Raw genomic sequence first — 21826 nt, 5'->3', positions numbered from 1 at the left:
CATTTTCCTTTTCTTCTTAATCACAGAGGGAAGTGGAGGAGGAGGAGAATATAAAAAGTGAACCAAAAACTCTTGGCTCGTAGGTCCTCGATTTCTTATCTTTTCTTTTTTTCATAAACAGAACCTCAGTAAATCTTTATTTGCCATCTTCCAGAACAGACAGCAAAGCCAAAGATTTCTGCATTTGAACACTGACTACCCTTCCCCACCCACCCAGAGCACGCTCACAGGGTCATCAGGTCCCTCCAGGACCAAAACCCCAAGCTGGGCCCCCTCCCTCCTGCCCAGAGCCTCGAAGCGGTGCCAGCTGCTTCCCCATGGCTGCTCAGGACTGAAATGGGGCAGCTGACCCCACGGAGAGGGGCTCAGAAGCAGCCGCGTCTGGGCCCTGGCCTCTCCTCAGACACCTCCAGACTGGCTGGAGAAGTCTGTGTTCACAGCTCCTTTACTCCAGAAGGTGCCCGGGTCAGTCCTCGGGCGCTTCCGCCTCCACACGACCTGCCTGAAGTCACAGAGAGGGGACAGCAACTGCGAGAGAGGCCGGGCCCTGGGGAGGTGGCCAGGAGACACTGCCTGCCGGAGTGGGGGTCCCCCAAAGCCCTCGAGACCCTGCGAGGCAGTGGTCAGTCTGCCGCTGGCAGGCTGGCCCGAGCATGCGGGGTGAAGAGGCAGACACCTAGAGGTCTGGCAGTGCCACCCTGGCCCCGGCCAGCAGTGCTCAGCTCCTCGGCAAATGCCTACAGCAGAGCCAAGGGAGGGAGCGATGGGCGCCAGCCCCTGCAGGGGCCTCCTCTCCCGCCCCGACTGTGGTTCTGGGGGAGAGGCCCTAAGACCTTTGACACTCAACCATAAAGGACCCCAAAGCCAAGGCTGTATAGTACGCCCTCTTCAGAAGGCAAAGTCTCCAGGAGAAACACCTGCTCCTTTGAGGTGCTTGGCTTCTCTTCTGGGGCCCCGACACCACCACGCATGGGAGAAAAGGGTGAGAGGAAGAAGGTCAAATAGCAGAGCTAGGATTAGGGCAACCAGGGAACCGGGGCTCTTCAGGCTGCCCAGAAGAGCAGGCTTTTGGGGAGCACATCGCAGAGCAGCTGTGACCCCGGCGTGCACATTGGTGGGTGAAGGGCAGGTGGGAAAGAATGCAGTCTGGAAACGGGCCCTGGGCCTGGGGGGAGTGTCCGTCCTGCAGGCACCTGCTCCTCTCTGTCAGGGGCCAGGCAGGCAGCAGGACTCCTGCACGCCGCCTCTGCAAGCACACGAGTCCTAGCTGGGCCACCGTGGTGGGCGCCGGCTGAAGAAGGGCGCGTCTCACTGGGGTCTCCCAGGCCTCTCCAGCTCCCAGGGGCAGAGCTGGGACCCCAGGGTCGGTGCAGCGATCCTGTCCATTCCAGGGAGAAAAAGTGGGTGCGACTCGGGGGTTGCACATCCCACCCGAGCCCACCCCAGAGTGGGGAGGGTGGGCGTGGGCACGAGGGGTCTGGGTCGGGCTGATTTCTTTTAAACCCACAGTGCTCTTCAGGCCACTCATTTGGAGGTGAGCACGTGCTGCCGGATGCTCAGGGGTAGTTTTGTGCAGGTTTTCACTACGGAACTGACCGCGCCGGTGCGCTCGGACCGAACCTCCGACGTTAGCTTAGAAGGCAGCCGGTTCCTTCTGGGCCCGGCGCAGTACCTGGCACCCGCTAAGTGTGCGCAGTACGAGCGTGTTAGGGAGTTGGGGAGTAAGTTCTCAGGAGGGACGACGAGAGGATGGAAGCTACGTCCCTCGCGGCCAGAGCTGTTTCCCGCACACTAGAATCCGCGCCTTTGCAGGCGGCCCAGGAGCAGCGCAGGCTTCGGCGGGGCTGGAGAGATTCTTCGCGCGAGATAATGCAGGGGGCGGAGGCGGCGGCGGCCGGGGCGGGCCGGGGGCGGGCCGGGGGCGGGCCGGGGGCGGGCCCGGGGCCGCGGCGGCGGCCAATCCCAGGGAGGAGGCCGGCGGCGCGGGGAGCCGGCGCGGGAGCCGGGGGATCGCAGGCCGAGCGCGCGGACGCGGGGCGCGATGGCTTTCGCGAGTGTGCGGAGAGTGCTCGTCAGTGACGGCATCGACCCCTGCTGCCGGGAGATCCTGCAGGGCGGGGGGCTGCAGGTGGTGGAGCGGCCCACCCTGAGCCCCGCGGAGCTGATCGCCGAGCTGCAGGTACGCGGGCGCTGCGGGCATCCCCGCCGCGCGGCCCCAGCCACCCCGCGGGGCTCGGGGCTCGGGGCTCGGGGCTCGGGGCTCGGGGCTCGGGGAGGGGGGGCCGGCAGACGGCGGCGGGCTGCGCGCTGCAAACTTTTGGGCGGGTTGGTCCCAGCGCGCTCCACGTGGGCTCGCAGAAGCGCAGGCGGTTCCAGCGGGTCCCGCGTGGACTTTCGCGGGGCGCCCGCGAGGCCCCCCCAGCGCCCAAGCGCGCACTGGCCCTGGCGGCCGCGCGCCCCGAGACCCCGGTTCCCGGGCGAGGCCGGGCTACCCCGGGCGGGGGCGGGACGCTGGCGCCGAGGCTGACTCGTGGCTGCGGGGGAAGCTCCGGGGGGGCGGCCTTGGCGGGGAGCAAACGCTGCTGTACCCGCCTCCTGTCTGATGCAAGACTGCGGCGAGCTTTCAGCGCGCGCCGGGGCCCGGGACCGCGGAGGGCCAGCGCGGGCAAGCCCTGCGCGGGAGAGCCCGGGCCCCCGCCGGCCCCACGCGGCGCAGCGCCAGGGGCCTCGGCCTTGGCCGCGCTGCGCTGCAGGTCAGGAGGGACCAGACCAAAGGGAACGGCGTCCCCCACGCCCCTAGCCAGGTGCCTTCCCCGAGCACCTCTTGCTCAGCGCCCCATCGTGAGCCCTGTTCGCGCCCTCCACGCGAGCTCGCGTGGGAAAGGCCGCGCGAGCTTCCAGCCCTGCTCAGGCTCCTGCGCCCCGGCGTCCGCTCCGCCTCTGCGCCTCCCAGGCCCCCCCACCGCTCTCTCCGAGGGCCACCCAACCGCAGAGGCAGCTGCTCATGCTTGACTGCGCCCCGGCCGCGTGGTCCCCAAACTGCCCGCGCCTTCCGTTTCCTCTCGCTGGCATTCACCCTGCCCCAGCCCTCGGCGCTGTGTTCGGGTATCCGATTTCGCCCTGTCCTTGAAGTCTTTCTGACTGGTCCCTTCCTTAGAAAGCTGGTGTAGTGTAGTTGGGGTGCATGGCTAACTCCTTAACCGGATGGAGTGACCGGGGGTCACAGGACCTCAAGGCTGAATAAAGCGGCGCCGCGGCCTCGCCGTTGTCTGCTTGAAAAGTACAAAGCCGGTGGTGGTGGGGCGGGCGTGGGGGGCGCAGCTTCGGGGCCTGGAGGAGGGGTGGGCGCCGGCGCCCGGGAAGCGTCTCGCCTGCTCCTTCCTTAAATTATCAATGCCTTTGGCTCTGGGGAATGGCCTTGCAGGCCTTGGAAATGCTCACCTCCCCAGAGCTCCTGATGGGGAAGGTTGCAACTTTCTCAAGGAAATTTGAAATCCTAAAGCCCTGGGGGCTGGGGCAGGCCGGGGAGGGGGTGCGGACTGAATTGAGAAAGAATGGGAGGCCCTCTGTGGTGGAGGGATTCCAAGGAGTGAACGCTGGGAATGTGGAGCTTGCACTCGGAGGCGGCGTTGAAGGCATTCACACGCCTGGCAGGAGGGAGGGCGTTTGTTGTCTGATGACCATGGGGCCTTGGCGTGCCCTTGGGGAGAGCTCAGCCTTGGTGTTTCTTTGTGGAACCTTCTGGGGCCGCCCCCTGAAGCGTCCTCGTGTCCACATGGTGCCTTGTTAGTCTGCAGGAGAGGTTGTCCGGGATACCCGCCTGCCTGGTGGGCTTTTTTTTTAATATTGAAGAAAGTTTTAGTACCCTTGCTAGAAGGGGGGTTGGTGTCAGTTGTCACTCCTTTGTATTCTGGGCAGGCAGTTTACTCATTCTCCCTGCGTGGTTAGGAAGTATAATCGGTCCCCAGAATGGCGCTTTTCAAACTGCAGGCACAGGTCACAGCTTGTTAGTGGGATATAACCAGCATTTGAAACACTAAATGCAGCTAGTAAGATGCAGTGCAGTTAGTAAGTGTTTCATGAAATTTGTTTCTGTTGTATGTGTAGTGGTGTGCTATTTGAGTGTATAAAATCACAACTCTACTGTGGGTCTCAGTCGAAAAGTTGGGAAAACACTGGTTTAGTATCTTGATTGGAACTCTTACAGTTTACTCCTCTTCTATCAGCAGGTGTCATCATCTTGAACAAACCTAATATTTAGGAAAACATTTAAATAATCTTAACTATATTTCAGTGGCTTTTAAGCCTTACTACACATGATACATTCTGATGTTTTCTTCTGTTTCGTTAAGGAGCAAAGCTGGTCAGAATCTACTAAATTAACCAGTAGTGATGCCTTTAACTTTTAAAAATGTGATTTAAAAAATTTTTGCCTTTAACCTTTTGAAGCACACTGTAAAACTATCTTAGAATTTCAAGAAAGATGAAGGAAATACATTTCCATGCAAGAATCCATCTTTTGAAAGACTCTTTTTAAATAGCAAGTCCCCAGCCCTTACACTAGGATTTACTTTGCAAAAGTTGAATTTAACCACCCAGTTTATCAGGAACGTGCATGTGCAAAACTGGACATGTCCGCCTTCTCTGTAGCTGGGGGCGCAGTGGAGAGTTTCACTGACTTCTGCTACGGGTTAAGTCGGTGGCAAGAGCCAGGGTTAGAATTATCCAAGACCCGGCCTGCCCCTGGGAAAGTGCGAGGACTTGAGGTTTGCTGGGTTTCTCTGCTGAGTTTGCAGTTTGTCTTGAACAGCCGTAAATCCGCACAACAGTGGCCTCCTGTTTTCCAGCTCTAAGGCAGCTGAGGGGGAGGGCGACCACAAGTGCAGAGTCCCCGTTCCAGCCACAGTTCTAGCACAGAAACTAACCTAAGAAACCACGGCGTTATAGCTGATGGGAGGCAGTGGCCACCCGGGGTTCTGAGGGGAGGGGAGGGAACGTAGCTGTCATTTCTGGGACACTGGAATGGTCCTGAATGATGCTGCAGTCACAAATACAGGCCATTATGTATCACGTCAAAACCCAAAGACTTGTGCAGGAGAGAGTGCTCCAATGTGTGTTCATCACCTGAAACACCTGCCGCACGAGTGAAGGCTGTTGGTGATGTGGGGAAGTGTGGGAGGGGGAGGGAGCGGGGCGGATGGGAATCCCCCACATTTTTTATGTAACACTTATGTAATCTGTATCTTTAAAAAATAAAAATTGTAGGGAAGCGGATTTGGCTCAACTGATAGAGCATCCGTCTACCACATGGGAGGTCCACGGTTCAAACCCCGGGCCTCCTTGACCCATGTGGAGCTGGCTTATGTGCAGCGCTCATGCGCGCAAGGAGTGCCCTGCCACGCAGGGGTATCCCCCGTGTAGGGGAGCCCCACGTGCAGGGAGTGCACCCGTAAGGAGAGCTGCCCAGTGCCAAAGAAAGTGCAGCCTGCCCAGGAATGGCGCCGCACACACGGAGAGCTGACACAGCAAGATGACACAACAAAAAGAAACACAGATTCCTGTGCTGCTGACAAGAATGCAAGTGGACACAGAAGAACACACAGAGAATGGACACAGAGAACACACAATGGGGGGGGGGACAGGAAGGGGAGAAATACATTTAAAAAATAAAATAAAAAATTTTAAAAGTATTTAATAAAAAACAAAACAAAACCCTCGCAGAATACAGCATCCAGAGGGATGTGCTTTGTCCGGTGGTGCTGAGGAGGAGAGGCCCGGGAGGCTGGAGAAGGAGACTGGAGAAGGAGGCTGGAGTCAGAGTCCAGGTCACACGGCACGCGGGCAGATGTGGGCATTTGTAAAGGACGGGCGTTTGCCTGAGCGGAGGAGTGGGGAGGACAGCGTGGAGTCTGCGGGGGGGATTGGGGATCTGGGACATAGGAGGCACTCAGTGAATATGTGCTGAGTGGAGGAATGGATCGAGGGTGCTGACTGAGATTGTGAGGGGCCTGGAAAGCCACTGCACCCTAATCAGGTCCAGGGTGGGCCAGGGAGGTGAATGGGCGCCTCCAAAGTCAGACGCCCTGCGCGGGGCCGGCGAGCACTGAACGGACAACTGTTGCGCTCTAATCGGAGACTTCACAGGCAAAGTGCTGTTTCTGTGCTCGTCTTCTGCCAGAATGGATGCCTGCCAGGAGGCCGGCATCCTGTGCAGCCCGTCTTTCCGGTGGACAGCAGATTCCGGAGATTTGGGGAGGGTGGTGGCATCGTTGGAGAGAACAGTGAATGAGGCTGGGGTCCAGGGGAGCGATTGAGAGAGGAGAGCACCTTGGGCAGTCCTGGGCTGGAGACGGGGCCCCAGGATGCAGTGGCAGAGAGGCAGGGCAGTGAGATCGGCTCTGGGCCTTGATCTGTGTCCCCTTGTTGTCAGCTGAACTATGGCCCTTTTGTCCTGGGGTGACCACTTCAGAGGACGTTTTACTTCCCCAGCGCATTACCTTTTACCTGAGGTGTCACTGCTGGCTGTTGAGAAATGCATACTGAAACTGGGTTCCACACTGTCATGCGCAGTGTTGGGTCTTTTTATAAATTATTAGCCACTTGGTAGTTCTGTGCATTGCTTATTTTTGTATATTTACATATTTTTATTGGATTGTCAATTTAAAAAGATGATTTGTAGGAATTCTTTACCTTTCAGATATGAACCCTCTGTTCCATATATATATTTTTAAAATATTTATTAATATCCTTTATTTGTGTGTTTTTTATTCCCTCCCCCCTATTGCTTGCGCTTGCTGTCTGCTCTGTGTCCATTCACTGTGTGTTCTGTCCATGTCTGCATGTCTTCTCATCATTCTCTTTAGGAGGCACCAGGAACTGATCCCAGGGCCTCCGGTGTGGGAGAGAGGCACTCAATTGTTTGAGCCACCTCATCTCCCTGGTCTGCTGCATTGTTTACTGTCACTCCTCTGTGTCTCCCTTTGTTGAGTCATCTTGCTGTGCCAGCTCTCCATGGCACGGACCAGCTGGCTTTCACCCAGGGCCTCCCATATGGTAGACGGGAGCCCAATCACTTGAGCCATAGCCGCTTCCCTGTTAAATATATTATAAGGGGTTTTCTCCCTGTTTCAAGCCTGTCACTTTCCCTTATTCTATATAGAAGGTTTTTTTTTTTTAACAAATCTGTTTTATTGATACATATTAATAAATCCAAAGTATATAATCAGTGGTATTTGGTATAATCACAAAGCTGTACACTCATAATTTCAATCATTATTACAGCATTTTCATTATTTCAATAATAATAATAAAGAAGAAAATTCTTTACCTCTCAATCTTTGTTTACCTTGCTGTATAGAAGTTTTTGGGTTTTTTTCCCCTTGGTTTTAAGACTTATTTTATTATATGGTATTGAAATGTAGCTAAGGGAAGTGGATTTGGCTCAACGGATAGAGCATTCGCCTACCACATAGGAGGTCCAAGGTTCAAACCCCAGGCCTCCTGACCCATGTGATGAGCTGACCCACACGCAGTGCTAATGCGCACAAGGAGTGCCATGCCACACAGGGGTGTCCCTGCATAGGGGAGCCCCATGTGCAAGGAGTGCGCCCCGTAAGGAGAGCCACCCAGTGTGAAAAAAGTGCAGCCTGCCCAGGAATGGCGCTGCACGCACAGAGATCTGACACAGCAAGATGACCCAACAAACAGAGAAACAGATTCCCAGTGCCGCTGACAAGAATACAAGTGGACACAGAAGAACACACAGTGAATGGACACAGAGAGCAGACAACTGGGGAGAGGGTGGGGGGAAGAGGAGAGAAATAAAAAATAAATCTTAAAAAAAAATGTAGCTAAAGTAATCAAGACATAGGGATATGACTATGCAAATAACCCAAATAGATCAATGGAACAGAATAGAGGTCCAGAAATAGATCCATCTATTTAGTCAATTGATTTTTGAAAAAACTACTGTTGCCAAGGTTAATCGATAGTGGAAGAGAATTTTTTTTTTTAGAGACAGTCATTTTAACAGATTGCTAGAACAACTAACTAGCGTTATGAAATAAAAATGGAGAGAACTCTGCTACATATATATGTTTTTTCAAAGCTGGAACTAAAGTAGGATGCATCAGTTACAGCTTTAAAAGGAAGAATTGAGGCCCAGAGTTGTGAATGAAAGGGCTGTAGACCACAGCTAGGAAACGCTGGAGGGAGGGTTCAGACCCCTTGATCTCTGAAATCCATACATGGCCCCCCGAGAGTGAAGGAGCCTCAAGGAACGAATGATGGAGAGGAATGACCAAAAAAGGATGACAAATTGCAGTCTCCAGCAAGTTAATTCCCTCCCTGCCCATTAGGCCCTCTTTATAATTCCAGTTTCCATCAAACTCCTGGCTACCAGTATAGAGACAAGGCTTGTTTTACTTCAATTTTTTTTTGTCTGGAGCAGTGAAAAATGTTCTAAAATGAATTACGGTGACCAACATCAAATTTTATTTTCATTACACTGGATTTGGTGAACGCATGCATGGGTCTGAGATTTTTTTGTTCTTTCTCAAATAAAATTTGGATCCAGGCTCAAGTTGTCACACAGGCCAAATTCTGCCTCAGAGTCGGGAGGTGGACCACTGCTACAGAGGTGGGGTCTTCTGGGAGAGGGCAGGGGTGGGTGTGCAGGTAGCTGTGGAGGGCTTGGGGTGCAGGTCTGCCGTCCTGGTACTTGGGGGTCCCACATCACCTCTTCAGTGGGGACGAGGGTGGCCCGGGGCTGGTACGGGAGGTGGGAGGTTGGCCACGTCTGCCCAGGGAGGACCTGGGTGAGAGAAGGGCACGTGGAAAGCTCATGAGGCAGTTCCCACCCCCTCCTGCATGTTTGCCTGGGACCCAGCCTGGCCCTGGGACCATGTCCACTAGGCCAGACCAGGGACAAAGTCCCCTGGAGCCACTGTTTAATGGACATGCTGCTGAGGAATAAAATAAGAGAGAGAGAGGCAAGGGTGTCCCTTGGAGTGGCAGGTCTTTTGTGCTCATGTGCAGAGGGCCAGGCTCAGAATTCTGTGCCCTGCTCGGGACACCCTGTGAGGAGTGGGCTTCCTGACCTCTGTTGCTGAAGGACCATGAAGACGAACGTGAGAGACAAACCTGCGGGGACGTCCTCTTCCGCAGTGGAATCCGGGACCTGTGCAGGGCTGCCCCGGGCAGGGCCGGGGCTCGTTCCTAGGCTTCTGGTTGACCTCCTTTACAGCGCCTTCACATCCGTCAGGCTCATCAGCATGTGGAGACACTGTCGCCAGCTCTGGAAGCCCCCCGCCAGAGCCCCCGGGCTGTCCATGCCGACAGCAGGTGATTCTTGTCCTACAATTCCCATTCCTGGATGGAACTCCTGATTTCCTGCCGCTCTAAGGAGTAATCAGCTGAACCGGGAGAGAGGAACGTCCATGCGCTGCGGCAGAGCTCATGAGCATTTATTTGAGTGTTTTCAAAAGACTCTCCCTAGTGACAGGCGGTGAACATGACTTTATTCCAGTTCATGTGAGATAATAATCACTTAAATGAAAAATCTGGGTTTGGCATCTACCTGAGACCTCATGCCCAGGCCGTCCGGCCAGCGGGAGGGGGCGGGAAGCACCTGGGATCCAGATGTTGTTCGATTTCCGGACAGTACATTTTGGGGAGTAGCGCTGGGGCTGTGAGTCTACATTTGCGGCCCCCGGGGCTTGGCGGGCGGGCTCACCACCAGCTTCCTCACCTTCGGGTCACCAGGGCCCTGTGGTCAGGGCGGGCAGCTCCGGGGAATGCTGAGGCCCGGGCCCTGTGCCCCGTCCTGCCGCCGCCCGGGGCTGGGATGAGCACATAGAGCTCATAAAGATGACCGAGATGGGACGGAAAGCTGAGAGAAGAGAGAAGTTACTGAGAAACCTGTACCCGAGGGCTTGCCTTCCTGCGTGCCTTCTTCCTTCTTTCCTTCCTGGAGATTTCCAGTGAGTTCAGGCTGAAGCACCACTTGCTCCCTTTTCACCCCTGAGACACTTTTCTCTGCAGCCATCCGGCCTGGTCCAGGCACTTGACGGGGTGCTGGAGCTCAGGGAAGAGTGGACGCCCCGAGTCTGGAAACGGGTCGCCTCTCTCGGCCGCCTGCAGTCTCTCCTAAGTTGTTTTAATTTTAAAAAATTATGATTTCTTTATTTGCTTTATAGTTTTTTTTATTTTTATTTTTTAAAAGATACTTAGGTTACATATCTCTTAGGTTTTAATGTAACCAAATTTGTCAAACTTGTATGGTTTCTGGGATCCTCCCAGCACCATTTATTGTGTAGTTCTTCCTTCCCCCATCAACTGTATAATTTTCTAAATTCTTACATATACTCGGGTCTGTTTGTCTAGTGTCTAATTATTTGGGTCTGTTGATCGAGTTGGAGATAGCTCCCTCCCATTTTGTTCTCCCTTTTTAAATAACTGAAAATTCTCGGGCACTCTTCATGAGTCGATCCGGGCTTCCTCATCACAGCAAGGCACAGGGGCTCCATGAGGGCGGATTTTCAGGCATGGGACATGTGATAATTATTTGGGGACAGGAAGTAGGGGAGGCTAGGTTTCCACGGACCTCTCAAATAACCGAATTCATTTATTCCACAGTATTTTGAGTGTCAACTCTGTGCTAGTCTGTACCTCAGAGGCAACTTGCTATTCTAGTTCCACAGGTAATTTTGCCCATTTCTACTCTGCCCAGACAGGCAGGCTGAACTGCAGGTCTCTGTTGGAGAGCCTAGACGCCTTCTTGGAGAGGCGTGCGGTTAATTGGTGAAGTCTTGGCTCAGGCCTCCATAAAAGCTATATTTGAGGAAACGGATGTTTCCAATTGGGCTCCTGTCTGCCATATAGGAGGTCCAGGGTTTGATGCCCAGGGCCTCCTGGTGAGGGCGAGCTGGCCCACGCGGAGAGCCGGCCTACGCAGGAGTGCCGCCCTGCAAGATAATGCAACAAGAGATACAGAAGAGAAAATAAGAAGACGTGTCAGAACAGGGAGCTGAGGTGGCAGAAGAAAATAATCACCTCTCTCCCACTCAGGAAGGTCCCAGGATCGGTTCCCAGAGTCTCCTAAGGAGAATACAAGCAGACACAGAAGAACACATAGTGAATGGACACAGAGAGCAGACAATGGAGGGAATGGGGGGGGGCAGTGAGAAATAAAATAATTTAAAAAAAAAAGCTTTATTTGGGAGATAGTTGAGAACTTGGACTTGGAACAAATAGATTTGAATTCCATTCCACCTTCTGCCACATTCTAGCTTGTGACTTCAGCCAGTTGCCTAATTAAGTGTAACTTTTCTTGTCTGTAACATGGGAATAAAATTACCTAAGACTGCTATGAAGCAAAGTGCCTGACATAATGCCAAAAAAATGGTAGCTGTTTTTAGTAGAAAATCCCTCCAAGATTTCTGCCCCTAACTAACCATGGCCTTGGCTCTGGCATTAGTATATATATATATATATATATATATATTTTAGCACTAATTTATTACGAACTTTTTATTTTGAAATAATTTCAAATGTACAGGACAATTGCAAAAACAATACAAAACCCGTACAATGACTCTGACATACCCCCTCCCACCAGATACCAGATTCCAGATACCAGATTCAACAACGTTTAACCAGATACCAGATTCAACAACGTTTAACATTTGGCCATGTTTGTATTCTCTCTCTCCATAGATCTGCTGTCTGTTTACCTATTTATTTTCTAAACACTCGAGAATACGTTTTTAACACTTAATATGTCCATGTACATTTCCAAAGAACATGGTTCATTTATGCACCCACCTTAAAGTTATCAAGTTCAAGAAATTTATACTGATAAAAAACTTACAGCCTGTTCTGATTTTTTCATATGTCCCAATACTGCCCTCTTGGTCATTTTCTTTTCCCATTCTTAGATCCATTCCAGGATCGTGTGTTGCATTTAATTTTCTTTCTCTCTTTAATTGTGGAAACACATACAACATAAACTTTCCCGTATCTCCCGCTCCCAAGCGCTCAGTTCAGTGGAATTTATCACAGTCCCAATGTTGCACTACCCTCAGCACCGTCCACTAGCAGAACTTTCCATCTCCCCAACAAACCTGCACCCATTATGGGTTAACTCTCCATTCCTACACCCCCCTTCCCCCCGTAACCTGTGCTTACCTTCTGTCTCTGAGTTTGCATATTCTAGCTGTTTCATGTAATTGAAATCATAACGCTGTCTCTTTTTGTGTCTGACTTACATCATTCCACAGGATGTCTTCAAGGTACGCCCATATCATAGGTGTCAAAACATCATTTCTTTTTAGGGCTGAATAATATTCCATTGAATGTATATACCACATTTTCTGTACCTGTCTGCTGGACATTTGGGTTGCTTTCATCTTTTGCAAATAATGCTGCTATGAATATTGGCATACAAATACCTGCTTGAGTCCCTGTTTTCAGTTTCTTTGGGGTATAGACTTAGAAGTGGGATTCCCAGGTCATCTGGTAGTTCTGTTTCACCTTTTGAGGAACTGCTAAACTTGTTTTGCAAAGAAGCCGCACCATTTTACTTTGCCACCAACAACATGCTACGGTTCCTATGTTTCCACTTCCTTGCCAGCGCTTGTTATTTTCCATTTTTTGAAAATAGTAGCCATTCTAGTGGGTAACAATTAGGATTTCATTGTGGTTTTTATTGGCATTTCTCTAACGACTAGTGATGTTGAGCAGCTTTTTGTGTGCGTCTTAGTCATTCGTATATTTTCTTTGGAGAAATTCAAGTTATTTGCCCATTTTTAAAAAGTGGGTTGATTTTGGTTGTTGAGCTGTAGTAGTTCTTTATATATGCTGGATATTAAAGGCCTCCAGAGAAATAATCCCTCGATGTCTCTCAAACAGTCATCCCAATGTTCAGAAACCCTTAGAACCTAAGTGTTCTGTGGTGTAGGGGAAACTCCATTCCTCTCCCCTCCCCGCTGGAGGTAAGAAGGCGTCCGCTGTCTCTGTCCCACGCGCTCTGCATCTAAGTCTGCCCGTGCACACCTGCTCCCAGGCTCTGGGCTGGTGCACAGTAAATCTGGCGTGGGCGCATGCCTGGGAGCAGTCCCACGGGGCTCCCCATCTCCAGAATCTGCAGTGGGGAGGGAAGACAGAAGGCTCTTAAGGGGTCTGGCCGACAGCCGCACTGGGGAAAACGCCGGAGTGTCCGAGGTATCAGACCAGATCGGGGATTGCCCCGTGGGACCACTGGCTCCTTCCCATTTATTTTACAGATGGACACGGGGTGGGGGCTGAACGGCTTGCCCCAGGCAGCCGGCCTGCTGTCAGACCTGCCGTCGAGAACCCCAGCCTCCAGCACGTTTGGGGCCCAGTGTGGACTTGCTTCCCCTGTGGGTTTATCTTGAGGACGCTCCCTTGGCGTTTGGGCAAGACTCTGCTAGTTCTGCAGAGAGAGCGCAGGGTTCTGGATGGGTGGAAGGAAGGACTGCCCCGGAGCGCAGCTCAGCCCAAGTGCAGCGTCAGCGACGAGTTCAGAAAGCCTCAGATTCCACACGTGTGCGTTTTAGTCTAAGATCGGGTGGACTGCTAAGCACCTGTATACCATTTCATTGTTTTCTTCCCTCGCCCCTTTCTTTGGTCTTTCCGTCCTTCTTCTGCTCCCTGACCAGCCAGCACTTCCCGGGCGCGGGACCCTGCGGAGAATTCGTTCCCGCCCTGCCCTCGGCTCAGCGTGGCCGTGGGGCGGGACGGCTGTCGTGCTGGCTGCTGTGTCTGTCCGTTCCCACTTGCCCCAACACACCCGGGGGCTGAAGCGCGACCGTGGCTGGGGCGGAGCTGGCGTCCGCGCAGGCGCGCCTCGGTGGGGAGATGCGCGCAGACCACGCTGCCTTCTGCGCCTGGACGGCCGCGGCCTGCCAGTCCCGGGAACGGCCCCCTCGGAGCAGCGTGCAGGAATCACGGGGCTCACGGGGATGGAGAGGAGAGGCTCCTGATCCCCAGGCCGTGCCTGCGGGCTCGCTGGCGGTCCGTCGGGGTAGCTGCCCTCCGCAGGGCGCCCCGGGGCCGCGGGCGCTGCGCGTGCGCCGCCGCGTGTGGCGTGCTGGCGGCCGTCCTCGCGCCCTGCAGCGGGTGGCGACCCCGTGGGGAGCCCGCCGAGCCCCTCGAGGACCCGCGCTCCCCTTCCGCCTCAGGACTGCGAAGGCCTCATCGTCCGCTCGGCCACCAAGGTGACCGCCGACGTCATCGGTGCGGCCGAGAAGCTCCGCGTGGTGGGCAGGGCAGGCACGGGCTTGGACAACGTGGACCTGGAGGCTGCCGCGAGGAGGGGCGTCGCGGTCCTGAAGTAAGTGGGGCGCTGCGGGGGGCGCCGGGCGGGGGCGGGGGTTTTGGAGTCGGGCGCTGTGCGGTCTCGGCGCCTTCCGCAGGCCAGCCCCGTGCGCGGCCGGGTCTGGGAGTGGGAAGAGGGCGTTCCCCTGCCCGCTGCCCCTCTCTCCCTGCTGCCCCCTCTCTCCCCGCTGCCCCCCCTGCCCTTTGCCCCCTCTGCCCTCTGCCCTCTGCCCCCTCTGCCTGTTGCCCTTCTCTGCCCACTGCCCCCTCTGCCCGCTGCCCCCTCTGCTCGCTGTCCGGTCAGTCTCCCCACTCTCCCGGGTTCCTCTGCCTGTGTAGGCTCGGCCGCTGCTGGGGCCGGGGCTGGACGTGCTCTGTGCCCTCGCCTCCTTGCACCCTGCTGAGCCAAGCCCCCGTACCTCCACTACGCCCCAAGGCCTGGAGGGAAGGGGTCCCCTGTAGAGCTGTTAGTGCAGGGACCCGGCGGCGTGGCGGCGGCGTGGCGGTGCTGGGCTGTGCCCCCCCCGCTCTGCGGCGTTCCCCCCTGCCCTTGGGGACCTCACTCCCCCGCCCCGTCGCCGCGGAGCGCAGGCCTAACTGGCCAGCCCCCGTCGGAGCGCGGTGACCGGCAGTGGAAGTCGTGCATGGTGACCCCACCCCGGGCTCGCCTGGTCCCCCCGCAGCCGGCCCTGGGGCCCTGGGGCTGTTGGCTGGGAGAGAAAGGGGGGGGGGGTCTCAGACCCTGAGGGTCCTTTCATTTTATGTTCCCTAGGGCATCTCTGGACTTTGTCCTTGTTAACCTTCCTTTCCTGAGATGGAAAGTCCCAGGGGGGGAAGGAGGGCGAATGTGTGGGTTAAATTTTTGAGGAGAGGAAGGTAGTTTTGCGGTCTGCCCTCTTACTTCACATGGGCACAGTCCTGTGTTGGTGCCTGAGGGGGCTGGTAAATACTCTTCTTAGTTCAGAACTTAGGAGGGATGGGAGGAGCCGTGGGGGGGGAGGTAACAAGCTGTCCCTATATTGCTGATAGAAGTCAGGCGGGGCGCTCGACGCGGGCCAGCGGGTGACCCAGCAGAGCCGCCCACCCAGCACGGGCCGTCCTGGCGTGTGTGGATGGCACGGGGCAGTGGCCTTCTACAGGCAGGAAGCTCAAGAGGAGAGGCGAAGGGACTGCGCGCACACGTCCCCAGCCCCCTGTGATGCTCTCTGCCTCGGGGAGGGGGGTTTGGGCAGGGAGTGGCCAGGCTTGTTTCTCTAACAGAAGTCCCTCCACATGGCAGCACAAAACAGCGGCAAAAGGGCTTTCCTTCCAGCCCTGGAATGAAGGCGGGAGGACATCAGAGAACCCGGGACGGTGGCATGGGGTGGGGGCGTGTGCTAAGAACCCATGAGCTCACGTTGCAGGAGAGAATCCGGCAGGGGGGTGCAAGGAGGGGAAGTGCCGGGTGTCGCCCGCTATGTCCCCTCTTTCTTGGCTCTTCAGCACCCCCAGTGGAAACAGCATCAGTGCCGCGGAGCTCACCTGTGGGATGATCATGTGCCTGGCCAGGTAAGTCCCCGTGCTCTCAGCAAAGCCGGTCCTCTGCCGTGTCGATCATTTGGACCTGCCAAGCCGGCTGCCCACAGGACCTTGGAGACTTTCAGCTCGGCCCTGCTTGGACTGCCAAGAACCTCTGGGGTTGTCTGTCCACTCCAGGACCTGTTACCTGGCTCCCCCTGCATGCCTGGGCAGTGCCCTCTCCAAGTGCAGGTGGGCACGCTGCGGCTGCCCGTTCCCAAGACCAGGCTCTTGAGAATGCAGCTGTGCGGTGCTGGAGCTGAGCCCCGCGCACTGTGCCCTTTGCAGCCATCGGCATTCGGCCATAGGAGGAGGTGTCGAGGCCTGCCCCTACCCGCCTCCCCCGTCAGAGGTCTGGGGACCTGTGCTCCAGGGTTCTTGCCCAGGATGCTCTCTCCAGGTGCTCGTCCCCAGCCAGGTGCTGGTGCCTGTGGCCCGAGGGCTCGTCCCCACCACTGCCCTTACAAAGCTGCAGCGTAGAGTGGACTGAAGCCTTGTGCCTGCCGTGGACGCGAACGCAAGGGCCCTGGGTGCCCGGTCCCTGCTCCTCCTGCAGGAGTTCTGGGCGGTGAGGGGCTCCTTGGGTGCTATGTCACTGGCCTGCCAAGGAAGGGGGTACCCAGGAACCCAGTGCCCATGGCACCTGTGCCCAGGAGGCTTACCCTGCGGGCCGTGAGCTTTGGGGCAGAAGTGGTGCTGTTGAACACCTGCGCTGAACGGGCGTCCGGGCACTTCTTTGGTCCATGGGAAGAGCAAGGAGCCGATGGGGTAAATTAGGAAGCTGCTCGGAGGTCCCTGAAGCTCCTTGGATCCTTCCACCACGGATCCAGGGCCCGAGGCTCTGCTCAGGCCTGAGAGCCCCCGGGAGCCCCGGGAGTTTGCTCTTTGACCCCCCTCAAGACACAGTCTCCTTCCTGCGGGAGTTCAGCTCTTCTCTAACTCTTCCCTCACGTTTCTGCCTGAGACCCCAGCCCTGGTTATCCTAGCCTGGTGCTCCCTGATCCTGGGGAAAGAAGGAGCTCAGCCGGGAAGGGCCCGGGTTGGCCCCCTGGAGCTCCCGGGAGAAGCGTGAAGACGCGGTGCCCTGGTTGCAAGCGGGGTATTGTCCAGGGATCCAGCCGGCTCTTGGGGCAGCATTGTCTAGGTAACTCCCTCTTGGTTGTTGAGGAGGAAGGAGAGGCTCGTGAGCCAGGAGTCTCCTCCTGCTCTCCTGGGACCAGCTTTGTTTAGAGGATGAGGCTTCCGCGGTGTGGTTTAAAGGAAGCGTCCTCCTCCCACCCACCCAGCCATCACCTGTCTCAGCAAAGACACGTGGAAACGAGGAACCAGCACCGCGTTTAAGGACTCAGGAGCCCCTCACCACTTAGGTGTAACGCGATGCCCTCCCAGCTGAGGGGCAGCAGGAGGGGTGGGCACTTCACATTTTAGAGTGTCCAGGGGACGGGTGGAGAAGAGGCAGAATGGGCCTCGCGGTGGGGGGCTTTGAAGAGCCACCAGGGGTCCCTGGGATGGTAGGAGTCCAGGAGGAAGGAGAGCAGTGGCAGGAGGGGGAGAACGCAGCAGGCGGGGGCTTTGCCCCCTTGGCCGCAGCTCAGTCAGCAGCGCCCACTTAGTTCTTGAGGCCCCCTGCCCACCTCACGTGCCCTCCCCGACTGGCCTGGTGAAGCGCCCAGTGTTAAATCCCGGGAGGCTCTGTGGGGGGGGGCAGGGGGTAGGGGTCGTGTCCTGTGTGCCGTCACACCAACTTCCCAGCCAGCGGTGTGGAGGCGGCGGCTAGAGGGGGCTGCGGGCGCGCTGCGAGGAGGCACGCGGGCTCTCGAGGCCGCAGCGCCCCCCTGGGAAGGAGCCCTTCTCCAAGGCAGGGGAGCGGCCTCGTGAGAGGAGGCCGATGGCGCCCGCGCAGGGAGGTGGCGCTCCCCCCGGAGGCGCGTTGGCACTTGGCTGTTTTCCAAGTGAATTCCTGAGTTTCTGGGATGTAGGATAACAAAACCCCACCCTCAACCTCGCCCTTGGATGGAAATCCACGTCTCTGACCTTTTATAAGCCAGTGGAGTGAAAGTACAAACAGGAACAGAATCTCAATCTTTTTTCATACACACCTCTCTGAATTGGTTGGCCAGCAGGAAAAACCTACATTTAAATACTTAGGAGGCTGCGTGTGACTTCGAATCCTATTTAATTTAGCCACTTCCAGTTGAGTGGTGTAGTTGCTGTGAGCAGTCAATGAGCTGGTGTGTGTCTAAGCATTTCCTACAGGGTGTGTGAAAGGGGGTAGGTATTCCCTCCCCATGGCTCCCTCATCTGTTTTCTCGTTGTTTTTGCTTGTTGTCTGCTCATTGTCTGTTTTGTCTGCTTTAGGAGGTACCGGGAACAGAACCCAGGACCTCCTGTGAGGGAGGCGGGTACCCAACTGCTTGAGTAGCTCCCTGCTTGTTTGCTTTTGCTTGCTGTCTGCTTGTTGTTTGCTTATTGTCTTGCTCACTGTGTGCTTGTTGTCAGCTCATTGTTTTTGGGAATCAGTCCCCTCTGGCACCCCAGGTTGGTGGAGTCAGGAGCCCCCTCGGGCACCCCTGGCGTTGGTGGAGTCAGAGCCCCCTCCGGCACCCCGGGTTGGTGGAGTCAGAGCCCCCTCCGGCACCCGGGTTGGTGGAGTCAGAGCCCCCTCCGGCACCCCTGGCGTTGGTGGAATCAGAGCCCCCTCCGGCACCCCTGGCGTTGGTGGCGTCAGAGCCCTCCAGGCTCTTGGCTGGAGCTGGCAACCCCAGGGCCCCGTCAGGGCCTGTTGTGGGCGTCGTCTCTGGCACTGCCTGTAACTGTTCCCGCGGGTGGGCCTGAGCCCGCGGAGCAGCTGAGCTGGTGCCGGGGACATCGGCGGCCCCGCAGCCCTGGGCTGCGTGGTCCCGGCGCCGCCTTCACCTGTGTCTGTCCTTGCAGGCAGATCCCGCAGGCGACCGCGTCCATGAAGGCCGGCAAGTGGGAGCGGAAGAAGGTGAGCCGCGGCCCGGCCTGCGCCCCCCGCCCTGCGCGGCCGCCCGCACTGACCCTGCTGCTTTGCCTGTCGTCGTTCCATTGCAGTTCCTGGGCACGGAGCTGAGCGGAAAGACCCTGGGAATTCTCGGCCTGGGCAGAATCGGGCGCGAGGTGGCCACCCGGATGCGGTCCCTTCGGGATGACGGTAAGGGGGGCAGCCCTTGCGGGGGGCAGCCCTTGCGGGGAGCAGCCTGGTTTGGAGAGGCTGATGCCTCTGTCCTCGGGATACACTTTGGCCAGGTGGATGGTGTGTGATTATATCTCAGAACTCCTTAGTAAGCAAATATGTAAGTCCTTTATATTTTTTTATGTAACATTTTAAGTACTCTGTCTTTTAAAAATACATAAAAATATATTTCAAAAAAATGTGTAAGAATAGCCAAAAATAGCAGCTGTGTACAGCAGGGGAAACAGACTGAAAAGAGAAGAATTTTCTTGTTTGTTTTTGGTTTATTATTATTACCGAAATAATGAAAATGCTCTAATATGCTTGAGGTGATGAATACACAACCACGTGATTATGCCAGACACCATTGGTTAGACACTTTGATGAACTGTATGCTTTATTACTACGTATCAATAAAAGTGATTTACTTAAAAAAACAAAAACGGAAACACGGCGGCTGCGAATCTGGGAGTGCTTGCTGGGCTCCCTCAGGTCCGGCGCGTAGACGGCCGCCCGCCCGGGGCGCAGGGCCCGCGTTTCCTGCCTGTGCGTCCTCAGGAGGAGGCCTCCCGGCGCTGCCGTGCCTGGCCGCCTGGCGAAGGGGAGGTGGAAGCCAACGCGCCCCCTGCCCCGAGCAGGTGCTCACCCCCCGGGCCCCTGCCCGCTCCAGAGGGCTGGAGGTGCTTCCCGTGCCCTGCGACCTGCTCGCGGCGCCCCCTTGGCCGGAACCCCTCGCCGTTCTCCCAGCCGCCCCAACCCCTGCCCCGCCCGGGCCTCTCCAGCAGGCGCCCCTGAGGCTCCCAGGCGGGGAGGGTCGTGGTCGGTGGCAGCTCGCCCTCCAGGGGACCTTGCAGAGGGGAGGCCGCTCAGCAGGGGGCGTGCAGAAGCGCCCTGCTGGCCCAGAGCAGCGCAGGCGGGGGGGGGGGGGGGGGGGGGGGCGCTCGCCCGTGTCCCGATTCCCTGTGGCTGACCGGGACTTACCGAGGAACCGTGGGTTCAGACCGCAGCCAGGCAGGCGTCAGTTCAACGTAAGAAAACCGGTTTTGACAATCAGGTCATTTTTCTTACTAGAAAAATTTGACAGAGAGCTGCTGTGGAATTTTCCCTGTCCCCCTCCCTTGCTCCCTTCCTTCTTCTCCCTCCTTCCTGCCTTCATCAAGTTAGAAAAGACTATAAATCTACCCTAGTTGGATATGGATGCTCAGATGTTAAGGGATGCGCCTAAGAGCACGTGGCAGATGGACGGTGGAGTAGGACGAGACCCCACGTGGCATTCCAGCCCACCCCGGACAGGCCCCCTCCCTCCCGCGCCCGCCCACCACGTGGAAGTGGACTGGGCCTCTCTCCCGAGCCTCGGCACCGGGAAGGACAGGTACATTCTTGTAGTGGAGGGGCTCCCCGAGGGAGCTGGGCGAGCCCGCAGGGGTGAGAACCCGAGAGCCGCACTCCTTCTCAGGTGCTGGGGTTCCTTTAGCCACGGTTTGTATTTTTTTCCTTCTCCATCTTCTTGTAAGGGATCAAGGTAAACACTCAGCTCACAGAGAATCTTTATCTACTAAAAACGGGTCAAGCGGGGGTAAAACTAAGAGCACACCTTCCGAGCAGGAGAGTGGCTCTTCGGGGACACCGACGCTTTGGGACAGGTTGCCGCCTGTGGCCGTGGTGTCCCTCCCGCTCTCCCTCCCCCGTGCGCACAGTGCAGACCCCTCTAGCTCAGGAACAAGGGCGCTTTGGCAGTGGCTTAAACCAAGCACAAAGCCCACCTCCTTTCCTGCGTCATGAAGTGACAGGTGAGCCCGTCGTTCTGCCTGGCACCGCGCAGCTGCTCGGCTGCTGGCCGGGCTGCTTCCGAGAGGCACCGAGGGATGTGGGGCGCTGGGCGTGCGCGGCGGGAAGTGACCGGCGCCCCTTCAGGCCCGCGGGGTTCAAGGAGACGCCTCGGGCCTGCCGGCCACCTCGGGGTCCGTCTGTGTCTCCCGGCACATGACGTGCACGTCTCCTCCCCAGCAGGCTCTGAGCACAAAGGCGCCCCTTCCTGCTGCACCTGGAGCTGCTTGGTTCCGGGCTTCTTCTGGACGGTTGGCTCTTAGCGGTCACTCCAGGCTCCTTCTGGAGCAGGCCCTTTGTAAATGCTTGAAGCACCGTCTGGAGTGTCCCCCCCTCCCACTGGCCATTCCAGGGTGGCCTGTCCTCTTCGTGCGCAGCCGCTCGCTTTGTGGCCAAGCTCCCTCATGCAGTTCTGGGTCCAGATGAATTCTGTCCCAGGGCAGAGGGAGCGTAACCTGCACCATCCAAACCTGTGGACGGCGTTTCCCAAACAGAAGTGGTTTCTAACTAGCCTTGTCCTCCACTTGGAGTCCTTTTTAAACTGGTGGGTCATTGAATTCCTAGATGTCAGGTGTCTACACTACTAAAAATTATATCGTAATGGCATGTAATTAGAGTAGCCCCTTGGCCACCACCCCCGTCCTTTAGCCTCCTCGGGGCAAGCACCAGTTTGGTATGTGCCATTCCAAGCCTTGTTCTAGGCAGTTACACACATAGCGTTGTGCCTGTAGAGAAGAGAGCGTTGTGTGTGTGTTGTTAAGAGAAGCCTACGTTTTGGAATAAGTGGTTTTACCTTTTTTAAACTGATGCATGGAATTCCATTGTGTGGATCAATTGCTTTTCGTTTAGCCATTCCCCTGCTGGTAGACGTTTAGCGTGCTTATAACTGTGGACCTCAGCATGGCTGGG

General features: G+C 56.4%; 1 protein-coding gene across 1 annotated transcript in view; it reads left to right on the top strand.

The window, feature by feature from the left end:
* Positions 1–1980: 1980 nt before the first annotated feature.
* The window catches only part of PHGDH (phosphoglycerate dehydrogenase), a 36340-nt gene continuing 16494 nt past the window's right edge, over positions 1981–21826 (top strand). Inside the window, 5 exon segments of the mRNA XM_058302958.2 lie at positions 1981–2179; positions 14202–14353; positions 15820–15885; positions 18829–18883; positions 18970–19052. Of these exon segments, the coding sequence (XP_058158941.1) occupies positions 2042–2179; positions 14202–14353; positions 15820–15885; positions 18829–18883; positions 18970–19052 (494 nt within the window). The 5' untranslated portion in view covers positions 1981–2041.

This window comes from Dasypus novemcinctus, chromosome 9 (genome assembly GCF_030445035.2).
Source record: "Dasypus novemcinctus isolate mDasNov1 chromosome 9, mDasNov1.1.hap2, whole genome shotgun sequence".
NCBI lineage: Eukaryota > Metazoa > Chordata > Mammalia > Cingulata > Dasypodidae > Dasypus > Dasypus novemcinctus.
This window is presented reverse-complemented; position numbering and strand designations above follow the sequence as displayed.